Source organism: Brassica napus, chromosome A4 (genome assembly GCF_020379485.1).
Source record: "Brassica napus cultivar Da-Ae chromosome A4, Da-Ae, whole genome shotgun sequence".
NCBI lineage: Eukaryota > Viridiplantae > Streptophyta > Magnoliopsida > Brassicales > Brassicaceae > Brassica > Brassica napus.
Window position 1 is genome coordinate 20,758,377 of NC_063437.1, and position 19,461 is coordinate 20,777,837.

At 30.4% G+C, this 19,461-nt stretch overlaps 1 protein-coding gene across 2 annotated transcripts; it reads right to left on the reverse strand.

The window, feature by feature from the left end:
* Positions 1 to 540: 540 nt before the first annotated feature.
* LOC106394838 (transcription factor bHLH129) lies at positions 541 to 6,761 on the reverse strand. Of its 2 annotated transcripts, none has more exons than XM_013835397.3 (6): positions 4,248 to 5,433; positions 2,426 to 2,733; positions 1,791 to 1,922; positions 1,605 to 1,670; positions 1,434 to 1,502; positions 541 to 791 (listed from the first exon to the last, which is right to left on the reverse strand). In XM_013835397.3, exons 1-6 carry the CDS (start codon positions 4,540 to 4,542, stop codon positions 738 to 740), a joined length of 924 nt encoding a protein of 307 aa, XP_013690851.2. In that variant the 5' UTR covers positions 4,543 to 5,433; the 3' UTR covers positions 541 to 737. The 2 variants fall into 2 exon arrangements, 1 of the variants encoding a protein (XP_013690851.2); XR_007339303.1 differs by having other exon boundaries at positions 693 to 791; positions 1,605 to 1,665; positions 4,248 to 6,761.
* Positions 6,762 to 19,461: the final 12,700 nt, after the last annotated feature.

Sequence of the window (19,461 nt, forward strand, 5' to 3'; positions counted from 1 at the left end):
AAATATCTATTTTAATTTTCCTTCAATTCAAGCCTCTATCTCAAGTAGCCACCTTGAATCATTTATGATGTATATAACACAAGAAGAACAAGTTAGAGACATACAAAAGATAAAAATATATACACCAAGAACCATGAGACTAGCTAGGCCATCAGTGTCTCCCCTTACAGAGTCTGGATACAAAGTTCAACAAGGCAAGACCGAAGCATTCATTACCTGGAATGCCTTCAAGTTGTATTTCATGCTTGTGATGGCCTGAAAGCTAAACATACGAGAGTTAACAAAATTATCCAGACTCTGAAATACGTTCGGATAGTGATTCTATATGTTCGATAGCACTCTCCACCAGCTTCTCATCTTTATCTTTAATGATGACGATCTGTTTACAAGTATTTTATCTAGGTATAAAACTACAGAATCTTTCTTCAACCTTCCTTCTACTTTAAAGCTTGGCAGGCCAGCCAATTTGTTCTAGTGTTGGCAGAATTTGCCTCGTCTTAATTTCTCTATTATTGATGTGTTAGACAATTGTACTCCTGATTGGCTTATAAAATAATATATTGAGATTCGAGAGAGATAAGAACTCAACTTGCAACCGGTTATGAATTTATAATGAGTATGCTTAAGTTATATAATCAAAATCTTTTTTATTGTGTTTGTTGTCTTTGAATTGATTCCTTCGTCTCTTTTTCTTCTATACTTTCTTCGATCATCTTTAGAAACATATCATTCTTTCATCATCGCTTCTTGCACGCCCCACAAGTGCATCCCTCCATCCCCTTTTCTAGTGACTGCACATGATAAACAATCAACGAAAATAAAAGCATTAACTAAGAAAACGTATTTGGCAAAAAAAAAAATACTAAGCAAATGTTTTGAAATCTCATGTTCCAATTGTATGGCTTTTATGGACAGAAGTCCAACTCGAGCATTTCTTTCATATACTACTTCAATAAGACCATAACATGTGAATTTACATTGCACCACACAATCTAAGGTTAACCTCAAACATGCACTGCCTATATAACCATTTGTATGATGATATATATATAATTATCTGTTTCTATGTGATCATTGTATACATAGAGCGACTATTTATGATTCTTAACGTACATAGGGCATAGATAAGATATGTATGAGAACATTTATTAAAACATAAACTAATTACCGCGAAATTTACAGTTGTTATGTAAATTTTGCTGTGTTGAAAATATTTTAAGCCCCTGAGTAAAGGTTGATTCATGATTTGATCAATTGTAATATAGCTGCTATATATGTTACCATAATTGTTTTTTCAACACACCAAAATATGGTTGAGATGATTAAAAGCAGCATTCTGTCAACATGCATATACATTATAAGGATTAATTAATATGATAATCTTTACTTCAGTTTGAGACAATGTCATATATCGAGTGTATAGAAAGACGCACCTCTACTTGGTGTTGAAGACCTTTGATATGCTCAGCAGCCAAATCCAACATTTCTGCATAGCTCGTTTGCTTCAAAAAAAAAGTCAGAACATTACTTTTAGGTATATGTGTAATATATAATCTCCTTAATTAGACCTAAATTACATAGAAATTATAATTCCTATCTCTCACATTGTCTATATTAGGCACCAGTTCTTGTAGCTTCTTCAGCTTCCCGCTTATTCTCGTTCTTCTATCCTATACAGAAAACTTGATCATACTCTTGCTTTCTTTGGGTTTCACATATAATTCTCTTGTATGAAAATATCATTACTTATGTAATAACATCAAATATCAAATCAATAGAATACAACTAACCCTTTCAGCTATACTACGCGGGTGAGTCGCACATCCACGCTTGGCCCTAACCCTACAGGGCACCGAACCCTCTGGGATGTTCATCAGACTCTCCATTCTTGCCATTTCCAGAGACGTTTGTGGCATGCTAAACTAAAGAATCAGAACCATACCAAACATCAGTTTAAAGCTTTATAAACATTTTTGAAAATTTAATAAATCACTACTAGTACCTTCTCTAAAGTATGTATATGTATTAGACAACACCACTCAACATACATGAACTTGTGACATACATTTTCATTGGCATTTATTTCAACTTGAAATCCCCTTTGCTAATTAACTTTATGGAACTTAAATCCGATTTATAGACTACATATCAGATATATTACACAAAACCACTCAGCACAGTATAATATCATTTATTAACATACAACTTGTAAATCATACACAGATCAATCATAAACGTTCTCCAAACTTAGACAAACAATAATAAAAAGTACAAATCACACAACTTTGGACATATGCAATTTCCCCTCTTTTACCTAATTAGAGATTCGAAGAATTATGACACTTTATTGCATAGACAATTAAAGTATTCAAGATTCATACAACACAAGTACATATATATAACAACCACAAAAATATAGAAATACCTGAGTTTCTAAGGTGAAAAAGTCGGTGGTCTTGGACCGTTTTCCAGGTTCATCAATGGTGAAACTGATTTGAGAAGACGACCTGTCCCAAATGTTACTATCATTTCCAAAACTCATACTCGTCGACGTGGCACTGTTTATAGCCGCCGCAGCCGCGTGTACCTCCGAGATTCTAGGTAGAGAGTTATGTTCTTGATAATTACTACTACTCCCGCCTGAGAATCTCTGCTCCGACTTCAACCTAGATAGCCCTCGCTCTTCTCCTCTTCCTCCGCCGTATCCTCCGTTTGGCTGCCCTAGGGAAAAACCTGTTCCCTCTTCCATTAACAAATTTAAATCGAAAGGGATGTAATGCTATGTAGGGTTATTAAACTTGTAACTATCTTAGTATTTTAATAACCAGTATGATTTTTAAAACGTATATATGTATACAAAATAGAAGAGAATGGGCCGAGTTCGAGATTCGAGGACCCCTTCCTTTGTCTCTACTTAGATTTTATTTATCGCCAATTTGACAGAGAATAAAGATTCATGAAAAGAATCTTAGAAATATTCACTATTCGAATTCTAAACTATTATTATCATTTATCCTATATAATAATGCAAGAGGGGTAAACTTTTTTGGGGCTCGCACATGTATTACAGTGCAAAATAAACCGAACGGATGCAATGAACAGAAGATCAAATTGCGCAAATAAATTCTGTAAATTATTACTTGTAAGTTGTAACGAACAATATAGTAGTAAATCTATCATTTATTATTCTTATAAAATAAAAATAAAATAAATCCATTTCTTATAATAACAAGTAGGTGTATCCCAAAATCAAATTAGTGATTACGCTGAAGCCATGTCAGCAAGGTGGGCCTTATGGCTGCTTTGTCAGAAGAGAAAGAGCAAGTGGGATGGATTAAATATTGCCAAGTGGACTATACTTTTCCAATGATTCGTTTTTTAACATATACTTTTGGCAAGTGCATGTTTTATAAATTATAATACACGCTATTTGCATTAAGTTACATAATTAAATTATACAACTTGTCTCTCCTGAAAATACATGTTCATGGATGTAAATGTATTATTTGATCTTAGCATGTAAATGTATTTATACGTATGTTTGTAAACATGTAGTTTCAGTATATGTATGCAAACCATATCAACCATGGTTTCTCCAAACATAAATGAAAGAGAGGTTTATAAAATCAATAGATTGATTAACCATATCAAAACCAAACAAAACAAAATCTACAGGTAGATATTTGGTAGCTATTGTGATTTCGATTTTCAGTTAAGTTGTTATTAATTATAATTGTTAATTAATTAGAAAAACAAAAGCCGCATCCCTTTTATATGTGGAGGGAAACAAATAGACAAATTAAAGTCATCGCAAATCGCAATCAATGCAATGTTACATGGTTTGGATTCCAGGAAGTCACAATTACGTGTTAGACCAATTTAGTTATCATCTCGTTTAATCAAATGCAATAAAGTTTATTTAAATCGTACGTTTCATAATTTTCACATATTTTGAAACATTTGCTGCAATACTAAATATAATTAATGATCAATTTAGTTAAAATTGATATTTTACCGATTCTAATTGGTACAGGTAAATAAAAATGACAATTTAGTATAAAATTTTAAATATGATTATAAATATTCTCAATGAAACAAGATAAAATTCAAAACATTGATTAACTTAACCAAATAATACTAATTATAATCGTATGGTATGCCTATCTGTAAGAGTGTATTTTAATTTGCATACCGTCGACTATACATCAAAAAATTGTGGTGGAAAATGTAAGAAACGCAAAAGTTACCGTTGGGTTCAGTGGGAAGAAGTTGGTCATAGAATCCAGCCGGAGAGCTTCTGTGTCGGAACAAAGAAGAGGAAGAGGAAGAAGCGCCGGAATGTCCGATGGTAGATGGTTCGCCTGACAAGTGATGACCGAACCCAACGACGTTGGGATTGTGCTGCTGGCGCGGCGGAGGTGGAAGATTATGGTGAGTTTGAGAACCGAGGGAGGAGAAACCACCTGAAGTTTCATCATATGGATTGTTTTCGGCGTCGCCGCCGTCTGGAGCGGTTGACTTGGAGGAGGAACGACGGTACATAATTTGTTTTTGCCTGAAAAGATAAACCCTATAAAAGTTAATATGATAGTTAGGGGAAAATCTTGAGGAGAGTCTTTAAGAAAGAAAGAGAAAGAGAGGTTATGACTAGTTCATTGGTTGATAAAATAATGTAAGAGAGTTACTAAATGTAGTTAGGGATTGTAAAGTTGAAATGAATTAAATTAGTGAAAGGGGACCAAATTAGAAAGGAGGCTTGTGTGTGTGCATGTGCTGTAAGTGCTTGTCCGCTTGACGAAGAGAGTCTTCTACTCACGGTCGTCAACGCATGTGCACCTCACGTGGTTGACAGTTGGAGATTTTTGACGCTCTTTAAATTTTAGTTAATCAAAGTTTTTCATATTTTTCATTTGTGGAAGTTGTGGAAAATGGTTGGTTGGAGATTTTAGCCTTTTTAATATATTTGGTACATGGTAATGAAGAAGATTTAACTTTATATAGAGTAATTTCTATAAAGATTAATGTTCTTGATGGTATGAAAAACAAAATAAACTAATGAGATCGTGGGATATGAATATATGATGAAATTTGGAAGATTCGGTTAGAGATTTTTAGCTTTTTAATATATTTGGTACATGGTAATGAAGAAGATTTAACTTTATCTAGAGTAATTTCTTTAAAAGATTAATGTTCTTGATGGTATCAAAAACAAAATAAACTAATGAGATCGTGGGATATGATGATTTTTTTTTTTAATTTCGAAATATTTTTTTTATGAATTTAAAATTTCATAGTCGATCATGATAGTTGAGCATAAATTATCTTCGGTTCACATACGCAACTATTGGGTTACTCGAAAAAGTTTAAAACGAACAACACGAAGCCCAAGATTGTTACTACTATACAATATCAAACATTATCGTATTTAAACGGGCCGGATCAGTCCAAATCATTAGGGAGAATGATAGACCGATTCTTCTTGGGTTTGATGCTATTAGGTCTACAGAGTTGGTTGATTCAGATAAAATATACATTCTCATTTCATGTTCAAATATATTTAACATATGTGTTTATTAAGTATTATCAATATTAATTTTGATGGCATTTGTAACAACTAGTTTTGAATTAAGTACGGTGAATTTTTTTAAGGTTAATTAATTTGAAAATTTGTGTCACCAATGCGCATTTTTAATAGGTTAGTTGAGAATTTTAAATTTTAATTTCGTTGATTAGAACGGTGAAATATTAAAATTTAGTTTATTTTTTCGTATAAGTTCGATGCACAATAAGACACAAAAATGTAACTCTAGACCTCGTGTCATAGACACCACACGTCCATATAGTTAAGCATGTGTCTCTTTTGCTTATAAACAAGAAAATATACCAATTCTATATATAGACACATAGTTAGTTGGTCATGTTGTCCAATTTTCTGATACTTCTTTTTTGGTGAAACCTGCAAAGAAAATATGACAGCTTTTGGATTTAGGTTTGCTTCCATTTTGTTTATATTTTTGGAATAAAGATACAAACATATCGAAGTGGTAACTTTGGATTGAAGTTTGCTTCTGTTTTAGTTCTATCTTTTCATTAGCTTTATTCAGATTAATAAATCTTGATAAACTTAAGAATTCTTTTTGGTTTCGTTTTCTTTGGAAATGACCAATTTACCAAAATTCATCTGCAAAAGTAAATAAACGAATTATATTTCAATTAAAATACTTTTCGGTTTTATTTTGTCTGTTTTGGAATTTTATTTTAGACCAGGTTAATTATTTTGGTTTAGCCTGTTATAAATAAAACTAGTTTGTTTATATGTAAATGTTATCGCCGATGGTACAGTTAGTTACGGTACGGTAAAACACAGTCAAGTAACTACCGACGCAAAGAGCATGTCAACCTAGCCGATCCAACCGTGTTGAATATTTTAGATAAACTTATATATTCTTATATAAGTTTTTTTTGCTAACTAATATTAATTTCTTATATAAGTTGGTTAACCTAATCATATATTTAGCTACATATATGGGTGTGTTTGTATCCATTAAGAGATGTCATTGGTTATTTGATCAAATCACTTTCAACTCCATGACGACTAGATAATTCTAAGTATGAAATTCCAAATGTGGTTATGTTCTGAGCAATTTTCGTATTTATACCGTTATTGAAAAAGTTTGTGATGACTAAACATGTGATATCATTATACCAATGATCACTACCAAATCTCATGTCATGTCCTTGGCTTCACCATGACATTTTCCGATGGTAAATTTATCAACTAAGTTAATATATTTTAAGGATTTTATAATGTTTACCTCACAAAGTTACATATTACATATCTTTAGATTTAATCTTTAGGCTTTTGGTCTACCATGATATCTCTAGCAAATTAACATCAAGTCTCACCATATATCTTTTTAACTATTACAAAATTGACAATATTCATTTCAGAACAATTTTTTTTTAAACATGTAAAAAATTGTTTAATTTATCTTTCAAACATTTAAACTCACTGTATTAAATGTGGGAAGAAACTAAAATCTATATAAAAAAATACAAAAAGTGTTTTTGAATTTACTTTTCACTTATTTTCTTAAAAAAACTATCTGATAGGTTATTTACTTAGAAAATATATATTTAATATATTGTTCTCTCAAAGCGAGTCTAGATATAAAAAGGGATGAAAACAAAATATTGTTTTGGGGACCAGTTAAGAGTTTATTAACAACAAAAATAAAGTGTTGTGATCAAGCCTTGAACCTTTGACCTTGTGTAAGGATGGTGTGAGCCTAAAACCATCAGACCACAAATTAGTCGATCGGCCGTTAAAATTAAATAAATCCCACCGGGCGCACATGGAACTCCTTCTACTTAAGCCGTCTCTGATTGTTTTATAACTAAAATAGTTGTGTAAGAAAAAAATAGTATAAAGGTACGAAGCACTAATTGATAAAGAATCGCATGTAAATGAGATTTAGCTGAGAATAAAGCTTCTATAGCGTTGTACTAGAAGTTTAACTTTAGCTTTATAATAAAGGGCGTTTCTAAGCTCTTTTTCACGCCTTTTTGTGCATAGCCATGAAGGAGGACATATCGCCTAAACTGTATACATACTGATACTAGGATTAGACAAAATATCAGTAAATTTTGATTCGATTCGTTATTCGTTTCGATCCGAACCAGAAAATCTGGATATTTGTAACTCTACGAATCAAAACAAATACTGATATGCAATATTTGTAAGAAATGAAACAAATCACAAATACTAAAAGTTTAGGAACAGATATCTGATCCGTACATATATTTAAAAAATTATATATACAAATTATATAATTATTATATTTTATGTAAAATTTATAAATTTTTTATTAAATTAAGTTTTTAGTTATTAAATTTTTTAAAAGTAAAAAATATTTTTATTTTGTATTTTTATATTATTATTTTATATTATTTTGGACTTTTTATTATGTAATAATTATTAATTTTTATTCTAATCATTTACGAAACGGAGCGGATAATCCGCGAGTAATTGAAATAGTCACAAATATTTAAATTTACGAATACTTAAAATCTTACGAATCGAAGCAGATCAAAAACTTAAACATTTGTATAAGACGAATCGGATCACAAATAGTGAGATTTTTTCGGATATCCGCTCATGCCTATACTACTACTTAACTGATATCTTTTAACTGATTCTCTTAAATTTTAGATTTTGGTAGTTGATACGAAAATTAGTATGAATGTGATATGTGAACATTGTGGTATGACTGGAGCAATTGAAGCTATATATGTAGTCAAAATAGTCAATAATGAATTCAAATAGTAATTTGATAAAAAAAAATCAAATAGTAAAAGTGAGAATGTCAGGTTACGATGTCAAACGAATCTGGATTAATTTATTTTTGGTAGTTCACGTTTTCCTCAACTTTCTGACAACTGTAAGATGCTATATCGTTTTGTTAATTGGATATTAAAAACCTAATTAAGCTCTGTTAATCTGTCATTCTCCTACTTTTTATCAATTTATTTTCTCGTATTAGTTGAAGGGTAAGCTTTCAAGTAACACGAGACTCGTAAGCAGATGAGTGATATTTTTCTTAAATTTACAGATATTTGGACCCATTTTATTTAAATATTTATTAGATTAATTCAAATCAAATGGAACAAGTGCAAATCATGTTGGAAAAAAAATCAAGGACTTGGACGTATTGATTATATGTAAAATAGTTGCACACGTAACACAATAAATACTCTCTTTGTAGGCGCTTACTTTAAAAATTCATTACGTTGATTCAACTATCATTTGGTTCCAATACTTCCAGCCATAGCTCTTTTTCTCTAAAATCATTGAGGGCATCTTCTCTTATGTTTTTTCTATCATTTTAAATCATCATTTTTTCTTCTTATGCTCTTTCTTTACCTTTCATTACGTTTTTTTGTGATGTAAAAATATTTTGGAAAAGTTATATAATGAGAAAGAGTAGATTAAAAAAAAAAAAAAAACTATCAACGGGATTATTTTCTTTAATTTGCTTGTAACTGCTTATAAATATCTTATCATCGCTAATCTCTTCGTCCTTTTGTGACGACGATAAAATAAAATAAAAAATTACATGATTCACAAAAATACATAATAGTCAACCTCATCATGTGCGCCATTAATTCTTAATACGTTTTATCTATGAATTCGTGTTATACGTATACGTACATTTTGAACAAAATATACGTATAACTACTTGAGATCATAATATAAGTTAAACACGTCTAAAGATAAACATTTTAAAATCACAGTAATAATTTGCACATAACCATACATCGTGAATAACGTCATGGCGCTTTCGTGTTTTACTTTGGATTCTCCTATGTGGTTATCTCATTTAATTTAATGAACAAGATATTAATCCGTAGATCTGTGCAGATATATTTATATTTTTAAATTAATATTTAAAATATAAAATATGTTATAAAGATATATATCTAATATCAATTTTATGTATATAATTTCTATTTTAAAAATTTATATTTGTTGAAATTTGTTTGATGATATTGTACATATCATATATTAATGAAGTATTTTTGTTTATTTATTTAAAATGCAACATCAATATTAATAGTTTAATTTTGAACATTAGTTTTATATGAATTAATAAAAAAATTATTAGCTTCTTTATTTAGAAATTTTTATTGTTTTTATGTGAATAAATTAAATTATTTTTGTTATATTTTAAAATATTATTTTATTTAATATATTGTATTTCAGTTTAATGTTTTTATTTTTACAAAAATATCAACATAAAATGTTACAACCAATAAAATATTATTTATTTTGTTTTATATAAAAATTTAATTTGATAATTTAAAAAGATTTGGGCTATACTATTTAATTTTAAAATCAGTTACTGAAATATATAAAATATGGTCTATATTAAATATGATAAACAGTCAAATGATAATTACTTAATGATAATATATTTATGTTTTTTTTAGAAATGTTATTGTTTAGATGTATATTGTTTTTGTTAAGAAAATATCATATATGAGTAATTTTATGATATTTTGTTAAATTTCTAATTAATAGTCTATGTAACATAGATTTGTGTATGGTAGATAAAAAATAGAATTCTTTTAATAGAGTAGATTGTTTGCTATTTTCCTGATTAGTGAAGGATTTTATTCGTAGAAATTTATGACAATCTAACAACATCAACTGGTTAATCTTTAAAAACTTGTCACTTAACTGACCTTAATTTGCGTATACAGTACTTCTTTTTATTGCAAAGAATATTCATTGAATCGATACCTACCCATAAGAGCATCTTACTAGGAGCACATTCCAAGATGTAGCAGCTTAGTTTACGATTAATTAATAATGCCACCTTCTATATCATGATTCAATAATTTATGTTATATATATATTATATAGAAAATATTACACCACAAGACAGTTTTCACTTTTTAATAACACTTTAAGTCAGTTTATACTCCTCACACACTTTTGCTTCCCCCAATACACGCTTTTACATCTTCCAACTCACAAAATAATTGAAATCTAACTAAAGTCTAACTAAATATTAAAATATTATTTATTCATCTCACCATAGTTGCAGAAAATACAATAAACTCATATATATTGTGAATCTCAAGCTTGAAGCAACATAAATCTATGGTTGGTCGTCGTTTGCGAGTCTCTCCTAAACCACAACAACTCCATCGCGCCTTCATCCCCCACGGTGTTTCTGTCGACTACACCGCAGCTCATCCGCGTCCGTCAAACCCTCGATTACATCAACTTGATTTCATTTTAGATCCTCCACTATCTTGGCAGTCTCACCGATTTATGCTTCTCTTCCGTGATCCTCGTCAAACCAAATCTAAGTTTAATATATCGTTCTCTTTCGTTATGCTCTAAATTGAAGCTCATCAACAATGGCCAAATTTTAAATATTGCATTTTTAGTCCTTAAATTTCTCTTTTTTATAATTTGGTCACTAAGTTTTAAAATGTGCAGATTTTTCTTCAATATTTTCTCAGACTTTTAGATTGTGCAAATAAAGACGTATATGCACTAAAAATCTCTAAATGCATCTTAAAATTACATAAATGAACTTAATTAAGATGCTATAAACTATTATAATCATGTTATTAAATTATATGTCAACAAAGTTTTTTTTGTTACTAAATTATATTCCTCTTCACGATCAACTTGAAAATCAATTTCGTAATGCTTTATATAATGATAATTAAGAAATTTCATAGTTTACTGCCACTACATCTTTGAATGCAATCTATCTAATTTCCAAGTGCGTATACATGTAGTGCACACATGTACATAAGTTGACCAAAAAAAAATGTACACATGTACACTAATAGTTATAAACAATTATGCAGTATGTATCCATGTAAATCAAACAAAAAAATGTATCTTAACGTTGTATTCTACTTGTATTGTACATGGCTTTAATAATATCTTAACGTTGTATTCTACCCAATTTCCAAGTATTGTACACATGTACACTACCATATATGTTGTACACATTGACACCTTCAATTTTAATATACACATGTACACTAATAGTTATAAACAATTATGCAAGTATGTATCTAGGTAAATCAAACAATTTTTTTTATCTTAAGATCGTATCTACTTGTACATCGCTTTAATAATGTACTCATGTACACTCGTAAATATATACACATGTATATATATAATTTTTTTGTACACATGTACACATGTATATATGTAATCTTTATGTACACATGTTCACATACATGACCAATAGTAAATTTTGATTATCATGATTATCAAATTATTTTAAGCGTTAAATTTACTAATCAAAAATTTGTGTCTACGTGATTTGTAGTTACAAATATTTTGCAAAAAAAAAACATTAAAATCATGTCACATTATTTAGGAGCATGGTGGTATTTTATGATTTTAATGGTTCTTAATAACATTTTTGTTCATTTACCTCGATTATGTGTGTATCTAGGTGTTTATTACATTTTCCTACATATTTACGTATTGTGGGGGCTGGTTTGTACAATCTAAAAGTTTGGGCTGAAATTGAGGAGAAATCTACACATTTAAAGATTTTGTGCCAAATTAAGAAGAATACAAAAGTACAAGGATCTAAGTTGCAAAAACGAAATTTGGACAGAACTCCTCGGCTTCAGAGATGTGGATGAGACGGAACGACGGCAGAAGCAAAAATGAAACGGAGGACGACGCCGAGTAGAGCTTTGAGACGAGGCTTGGCTGCAGAGATGTGCTGGTCTGTCGAAGTTCTCGTCGGGCTTCAGAGATGTGCGGTTCCGTTGGAGATCTCGTCGGACTTGTTCTGGGCGTCAAGCTATTGTCGGAGTACAACGGAGATGAATTGCAGAGAACGACGTCGAGGAGGAAGATGTTCTGATGATTTCGCGGCGACGAAGGAAAAGACAAACCGCTACGGCTTCTGCTCGAGCTTGGCTGAAGTTCATCGATGGTGACGGAGGAGGGCCAAAAAGTACGGCGAAGAAGAACTGCAGCATAGATGATATGATGCATCCACCATGGATTGAGATACCGAAAAAATGAAATGTGAAGAAGAAGTTTTTAATTTTAATTTTTTGTTTGTTCGTTTCAAATAAAAATAATAATCAACTTAATAAGATGGTAGGACCATTTTAGTTAGATGAATGACTTTAATTGTAATGGTTTGGTTTTTAGTTACAAAAAACTACCCCACTAGCAGAAACTGTCTTAGAATGTAAATAAAACTTGAAAACTGACCTGCAGTGTAAAAAACTCTATTATATATCTATGTTTCGCTAGAAAACATGAAATAAAATAAAGTAAATAGCGACCAAAGATGAGACATATGAGGAAGGCTAAGTTAGTTGTTAGAGGCTGCTGTCTGCATTACGCCGCCGTGGGTCCGACCTACTGTTAAAGTGATTTTGGAAAGTGATTAGTCTCATTCTTGTGTTAGGATGAGACTACAATTCAAATCCTACAGGTCAGTATAATTATCTCATATAATTAATCGATTTTTGGAGTGACTCATACTAAAGACCCTTACAAGCTGATTCTTTCATAATCTGTAGGATTTAGGACTAATCTGATTATTGGGCTATAAATGTAACTAATACAAATGAGCACATGATACTTGGAACTCGCATGAAAAAATGATAACTGATGGCTGCTGATTGCTTCGCGATTTTGGAAACAAAAGTCAAGTCAGCCAAAAGAAGTTACCCGGTTGAGACGGTGGTGGCCTTAAGAATGAATTGACCGTAATGCGGCCATGTGACGCTACAATTAGGCAACGTGGAAGTGAGTATTAAAGTGTATATGTCTTCACTCTGCTGTTTGAGCACAATAATTCCAACATTTTGTTTTTTTATTAATTGTCGAGACATATATGTTGCAACTTTGTTCAAAAATACCATTTTATTTGTTAAATTACTTTTTTAAAGTGGTGAATAGGGGAAGAGTGAAGACTTTTCTCATTTATGTGGTCATTCTTTTCTATTTTTCATAGCAAGGATAATATAGTATATAACGTATTTTGCGTGGTTCATTAGACTATTAATGTGTGAACTTAATAGATGAACGTATTTTGTGGGCTTATTCAGCATCTTCCTTTACAAGTAAAAACAATAGTATAAACCCTAAAAAACTGAAGCTTAACAGTGCCAAAAAATACCCAGTCTGTCACTCACAAACCTTAATAACTATGCTGTGATAACCGATTACTAATGTCAATATATGTTGGCTTACCTTAGCCCAGAATGGGTGTAGTTGCCCCCACTAAAAGTTCGAAGTGAGTCTATTTCCTTTAGAATTTACAGATATCTTGCAGCTAAGTTGGCTAAAGCCTACTCGCCCGGTTCGAATCCCCACTTGGCCTTTTTGTATACTGTTTTTTCTATTTTTTTCTTTTTTGATTTTTCTGATTTTCCTTTTTTTCCATGTGTAATATTTCTTTTTTTCACCTCACGTTCTTTTTTTTTCCCAACTGAATTTTATTAGAAGAAAGGCCGAAGCCCATAATATTTTACAAACACCTAAAGGTCCAAACACAAAGTCGAGAAAAAACCAAACCGCTTAGAGCCCAAGCCCGTTACCCATCCAACCCAAACATCACCGACTCGCGATTCGCCCTACCTCAAGGTACGAACCCGCAACGTCGCCACTCCCGGGAGAACCTACGTCGGAGCACGGACGCGTCTCACCGGCCACTACAGAAGCATGCCTCACCGTGACAAACCTGAGCCCATGACCTCCACACACTCTTCACCGTAACCATAATTTACTCTTGTGTCATCTTTACCGGAGAGATCAATCGCCGGAGCGAGATCATCACCGCCACCGTTCGAGCACACACAAGAGAAACCTAACCGGCGCACGGAACATCACCATCTTGATACGGACACCTCTCTCTTTCACCAACGAGAAGTCATCCATGGATCTCAATCGTCAACGCAAGAAAAAAACATGAAAATCCTAAAACTAATCTAAAGATTAAACAGACAGAAGAGACAAAAGCCGACGAGGCAAGATAAAAGTCGCCTTCACCTTTCGGAGCACGATCCAGCGACGCAGAGTTGAGGGAACCTCCACCTCACGTTCTCTTCCTTTGGATTTTTTGTTCATTTGTTTTTCTCATTCAATTAAAATTTGTTTTTTATTAGTAGGTTTATTCTTTTTTTATGTTAGATATAGTAAATTATTTTAACTGTATTATTTAGTTTCTTTTTTTTTCTAAATGGTATCTTTATTGAAAGATATAAATACATGTAAAATATCAAACAAAAACATTATTAATAAATTTTTGTAATATCTCCACTCAAAATATTTTCTAGATCCACCACTGTTTACACTTATATATATGTGACTAAGATAAACCAATATATATATATGTATTGTTGGCAGTTAATCCGTCCATGCATGTATATAATGTAAACATTGGTCGACTTTTGATGTTGATTTATGTTATTTAACTTCAGAAAGTGTCGGTGAAAATTATCCAACTTATAAGATATACTTTTATTGTCTTTGTTAATCTCTTCGGATAACCGAATCGTATGAGTTCCGTTTTACTGTAAAACTTTTACAAGTCAAAGTATCTTGTTAGTTGAATAACTACTGTTAAGTACGTAAGTATCATTTGTTTTGATTAGCTACTCTCTTGGCATATCCATAGTCGAATAATTGATGTGCTGGATTGGACATCATTACGTGTACGTCCACGCGTATAGTTTGGGATCAAAGTCGCAGATGAATATGTCAATAACTATTTACTAAAACGTTTGTCAAAACCTAAGTTATAGCAATAAACATTGACAATTAACTTTTAATTACGAAAATTTGATATTGTCAGCTGTTGATGAAGAGTCACTAGGCAACTTCATATTTTATATCATATGAAAACTTTTACAGTTTCCTATTTCATAATTATATGCTATCTAATCTCGATTAAGGGTTTTTACATCTTTTAATTTTGATTAGTTAGTGGACCAAATATCAGTTTATTCGTAAAGAATACATAAACGATAAAACGTTTCAGAATTCGTACAGCCAGATATGCTTTTAGGAAAAAAATTATTTACAAATTATGTGAATATATGTAGGTATGTAAGAATGTATATAGTGCACTGGTTCCAAATTTCAACAAAGCCAGCTAGTATATACTGTATTTGAGCTCTTATAAAGGTTTATCTTAAGAGACCATAAACTACTTGAAAATAACTTTCATAATACTGTAGCATATAAGACGTTTCGAGCCTATTAAGCTTCAATATGCTCTAATGAGTTATTTTGCGACTAGTATAATTCGTTTAAAATAAAAAATAAATCTAATCATTGCTTTGGAAAAGTACACGAGACACTATTTGACATATGAATAAGATAGTTTAAACTTTATTAAACTGAAACCCATATTAACGACAGAGGAATATACGTAACATGTGGTGTTTACTTAGTTTTATTTTATTTAACAATTCTTTTGTCTTGTAGGGTTCTGATTGTAGTTTCGTTTTGAAGCAAGCATAATATTGTATTCATATTTTTGTTATAGAAGTATTTCATGTTTCTGTCGTGAAAAAATAATTTTCTATATTTCCATTTTTTTTGGTAATGTGAAATTTATTGATTAGTAAAAGATAGTTCATTACAATAAAATGGTACTATAAATGATAAAAGAAAATATGATAAGCGAATAAATTTTGAATATCGAAGTCGCTATAATACTTTAAAATGAATATAGCCAGTAAGTACGGAATCCTTCTTTGTTATATAGCGACTTGTATAATCGTTTTATTCCTTAAAAACTAATAAGTGAATTAAATTTGATAAATTACATGTAACGATAAAAAAAACACTTAACAAAATCGTGGTCTAAATTAAATATTGTGTTAAGTTATAAAATGAAAATAGTATTAGTACATATAAAGAAGCCAATTGTAATATGATAACCAGGTAGACTCCTTCGAGTTGATTTACAAATGACTAATATTTAATTGTCAAATTGCATATTTTATTTAAGCATGATTGGTTCAATCGATTAGAAACTATTTAACAATTCGACCGTACTATTTGGTAAAAAAAAAAATAGCTCTGATATTATTAGTAAGATGAAAATGTGAACAAAAACAGGTAAATTTGGTGTGGCATAGGAAAAAGTTAACCTAAAAAACATGTTTTTAAGGAGTGTTTGAAAACATGTTTTTAGGTTAAATAAATGTGAAAACTTTTCCAAAAATGTAAAAAAATCATCACGCATAGCATGGTTATGGGTGTGTGCAAAAGCTATATTCGTAAGTTTGGCCCTTTCTTAAATTTCACAAGTAATCAAACGACGTACTTATATACATGTTGATAAAATTCTCAAAGAAAACATATCAAGACGACGATTGCTTTAAGATTATAAATCTAATCTGTCTCTCACATAGTACTTCTCTTGCCTGCACATGATCCCTATACTTGTGTCAGTCTCTGTTATCTGCATTGTAAATATAGACAATGTTATCAACAAAGAAAAATAATCAAAATTCTGAACACTTAAAGTAGTAAATATTAGCTAGTACCATATTAAGTTATTAAATATTAAGTATAGACTCTGAGCTGACATTTTATTTAATTACCAGAGTAAAATCATAACTTCAAAAGGTGTTATGCCGTGTTTAAAATCTTCTACCTTCGAAATTTAGTTTGTTTTTTTATTCAACTGGTAAACCAGATTAATGAAACATGTAATCGGGAAGAATAATTAATTTAATATACTTTTCTATTAAATCATGAGGAGTGCCAATAAATTTTACCATCTTTGTTTATTTTAGCGTCAAATAATCATAAATCAATGTAGTCCAAAATAAACTTTATTTTATATTGATACGTTAAGAAAACATTTATTAAACGTTTCAATCTAAGGCAACTGCCACCCAACATTCTCACAATTAATCGATTATGGTATCACATTTGAGTTCCATAAAATATATTACACTATAATTACGACAGACATAACTTTGAGTAAGGATTGCTAATTCAAATGAAATAAACAAAATAGGGTTGTTGCAAGAAAATTCTAGATAAACGTTACCAAATCAAAAATAATAATTTGAAAACAATCTTGGTAGAGTTCTTTCTTGGCACGCCATTGACAAATGAATAGGGAATCATATAACAATTTAAAGTGCTAACTGGTCCTAATTGCTATTATAGGGCAGCCCGTCTTCTATAACTACAGGGTAGTAAAAAGTAATTCTCAATATTAATACTAAAACGTACATTAATATTATCTTTCAAGGAGCAATCCTACAGCATAGGGTAATAAACTGGCGAATAAAGTTATAAAGCAAACATATAAGTTAAATGATAATTAATAATATTATCATGGTATCAAATTTCCAACACTAATTTCTCTGATGTGACGCTAAACTTACCAACGACGACTCTATTACTAATGAAACTTTTTACCAGATATTCAAAATACATATACATATTTATTTATTTTCTCACAAAAATGTTAAAATTATACTTTTTTTTTGATAACCCGAAATATCCGACGGACCCGAAACCCAATAGACTAGTTCCTTTGGGGTCTCACCTTGCTTATTCTTTGTTCTGGACTACGGGGTGATCGGTTGGGTTTTATCTATCTACTTTAACTTTATTTTTTTTTAAATCACTAAACTTTACCAATCATGCTTTAGCTTTACTTTTCAAAGTTAAAGCCTGCATCAAATTTCTATTAATTTTTATCAATCATGCTTTAGCTTTATTTTTAAAGCTACAGTAAAAAAAATAAAGCAAACATTTTTCTTATGTATTTTAGTTAAAAAAACATATATCTTTCATTTATAGGCTGTAGAAACTGTAAAATTAAAAAATAATCTATAATATCAAATAAATAAGATAATCACATTAAAAAAACATCTATAAATATTTTACTCTAATTTTGGGTGCTTTTAAATTATTGAAATATTTTAAATAATATAAACATTATTTACATATCACATTTTAAATAACAATATAGTTTGATAATTTTTAAAATATTAATATAAATTATTTTAAGTGATAAAATAATAATTATTTTATATATACATCACATATTTCACATATTTTATTTTAAAATACTTGCAGCCTATAGCTTACAGGTACAACAAATTTAACTACAACAAAAGTCTCTGCAAAAATAATCTACAGTAATAACTTTACCGCTACAACCAATTTACTTATATCTAAATTTGTACGACTAACATTCTACATCCACAGTCAAACCAGTCATCACCTAAATTATGGAAATCCTTGGTGTATCACAATTTATCTTATTGGAGAAGAATTGATATAGTTAAAATCCTAGTATATCAAACTTTTGCAACTAATAAAATGAACAACGTAACTTGTTCTTGTCCACCAAATAAAACACTAATATATCCCGGATATGGTCAAATGTATAAATCGAAAAAATATAATATTGTCCCAAAAATTGTATAATATGATTTGAATCACCTATATGCGTATTTTATATACAAGCATTATCCCAAATAACCACATTAGCTCTTACTAATTGACCAGTCTATAGCCTTTTGGTTACAAAATAGTATATCGATAACTGATGGGCAGCCTAAAATCTAAGGAGGTTAGAAAAATACACGTATCAAAAATAAGTACAAAACTTTTGCCTCTTCTTTGGGAAACATAAATTATTATACTTTTTCACGACATAAATTATTGTTTCTTTGCACGATTTAATATTTTCGACCTACATTTATTATAGCAATTCGTAATTATTCCCCGCTTTTTTGCTCATTCTTACTTCTGTCTTTTGTTGTCTTGAACATATAGCAGTAATCTGCATGTTTGTGTGTTATTTCGACAAAATAATATTTTACTGTAATATACTTTTTAATGGGGGGAGTTCCAAAACTGAAACCATATAATCTTCAGATCTTGTGAAAAGTGAAAACCCGTAA

Bases quoted from the DNA above. Each gene is read 5' to 3' on its own strand.
- LOC106394838 (XM_013835397.3), bottom strand. From the start codon at position 4,542: ATGTACCGTCGTTCCTCCTCCAAGTCAACCGCTCCAGACGGCGGCGAC. The intron at 1,671-1,790 runs GTTAGTTGTATT...TTTTCTGTATAG, and splicing joins CGCGTAGTATAGCTGAAAGG to GATAGAAGAACGAGAATAAG. The intron at 792-1,433 runs GTGCGTCTTTCT...TATCATGTGCAG, and splicing joins GTCTTCAACACCAAGTAGAG to TCACTAGAAAAGGGGATGGA.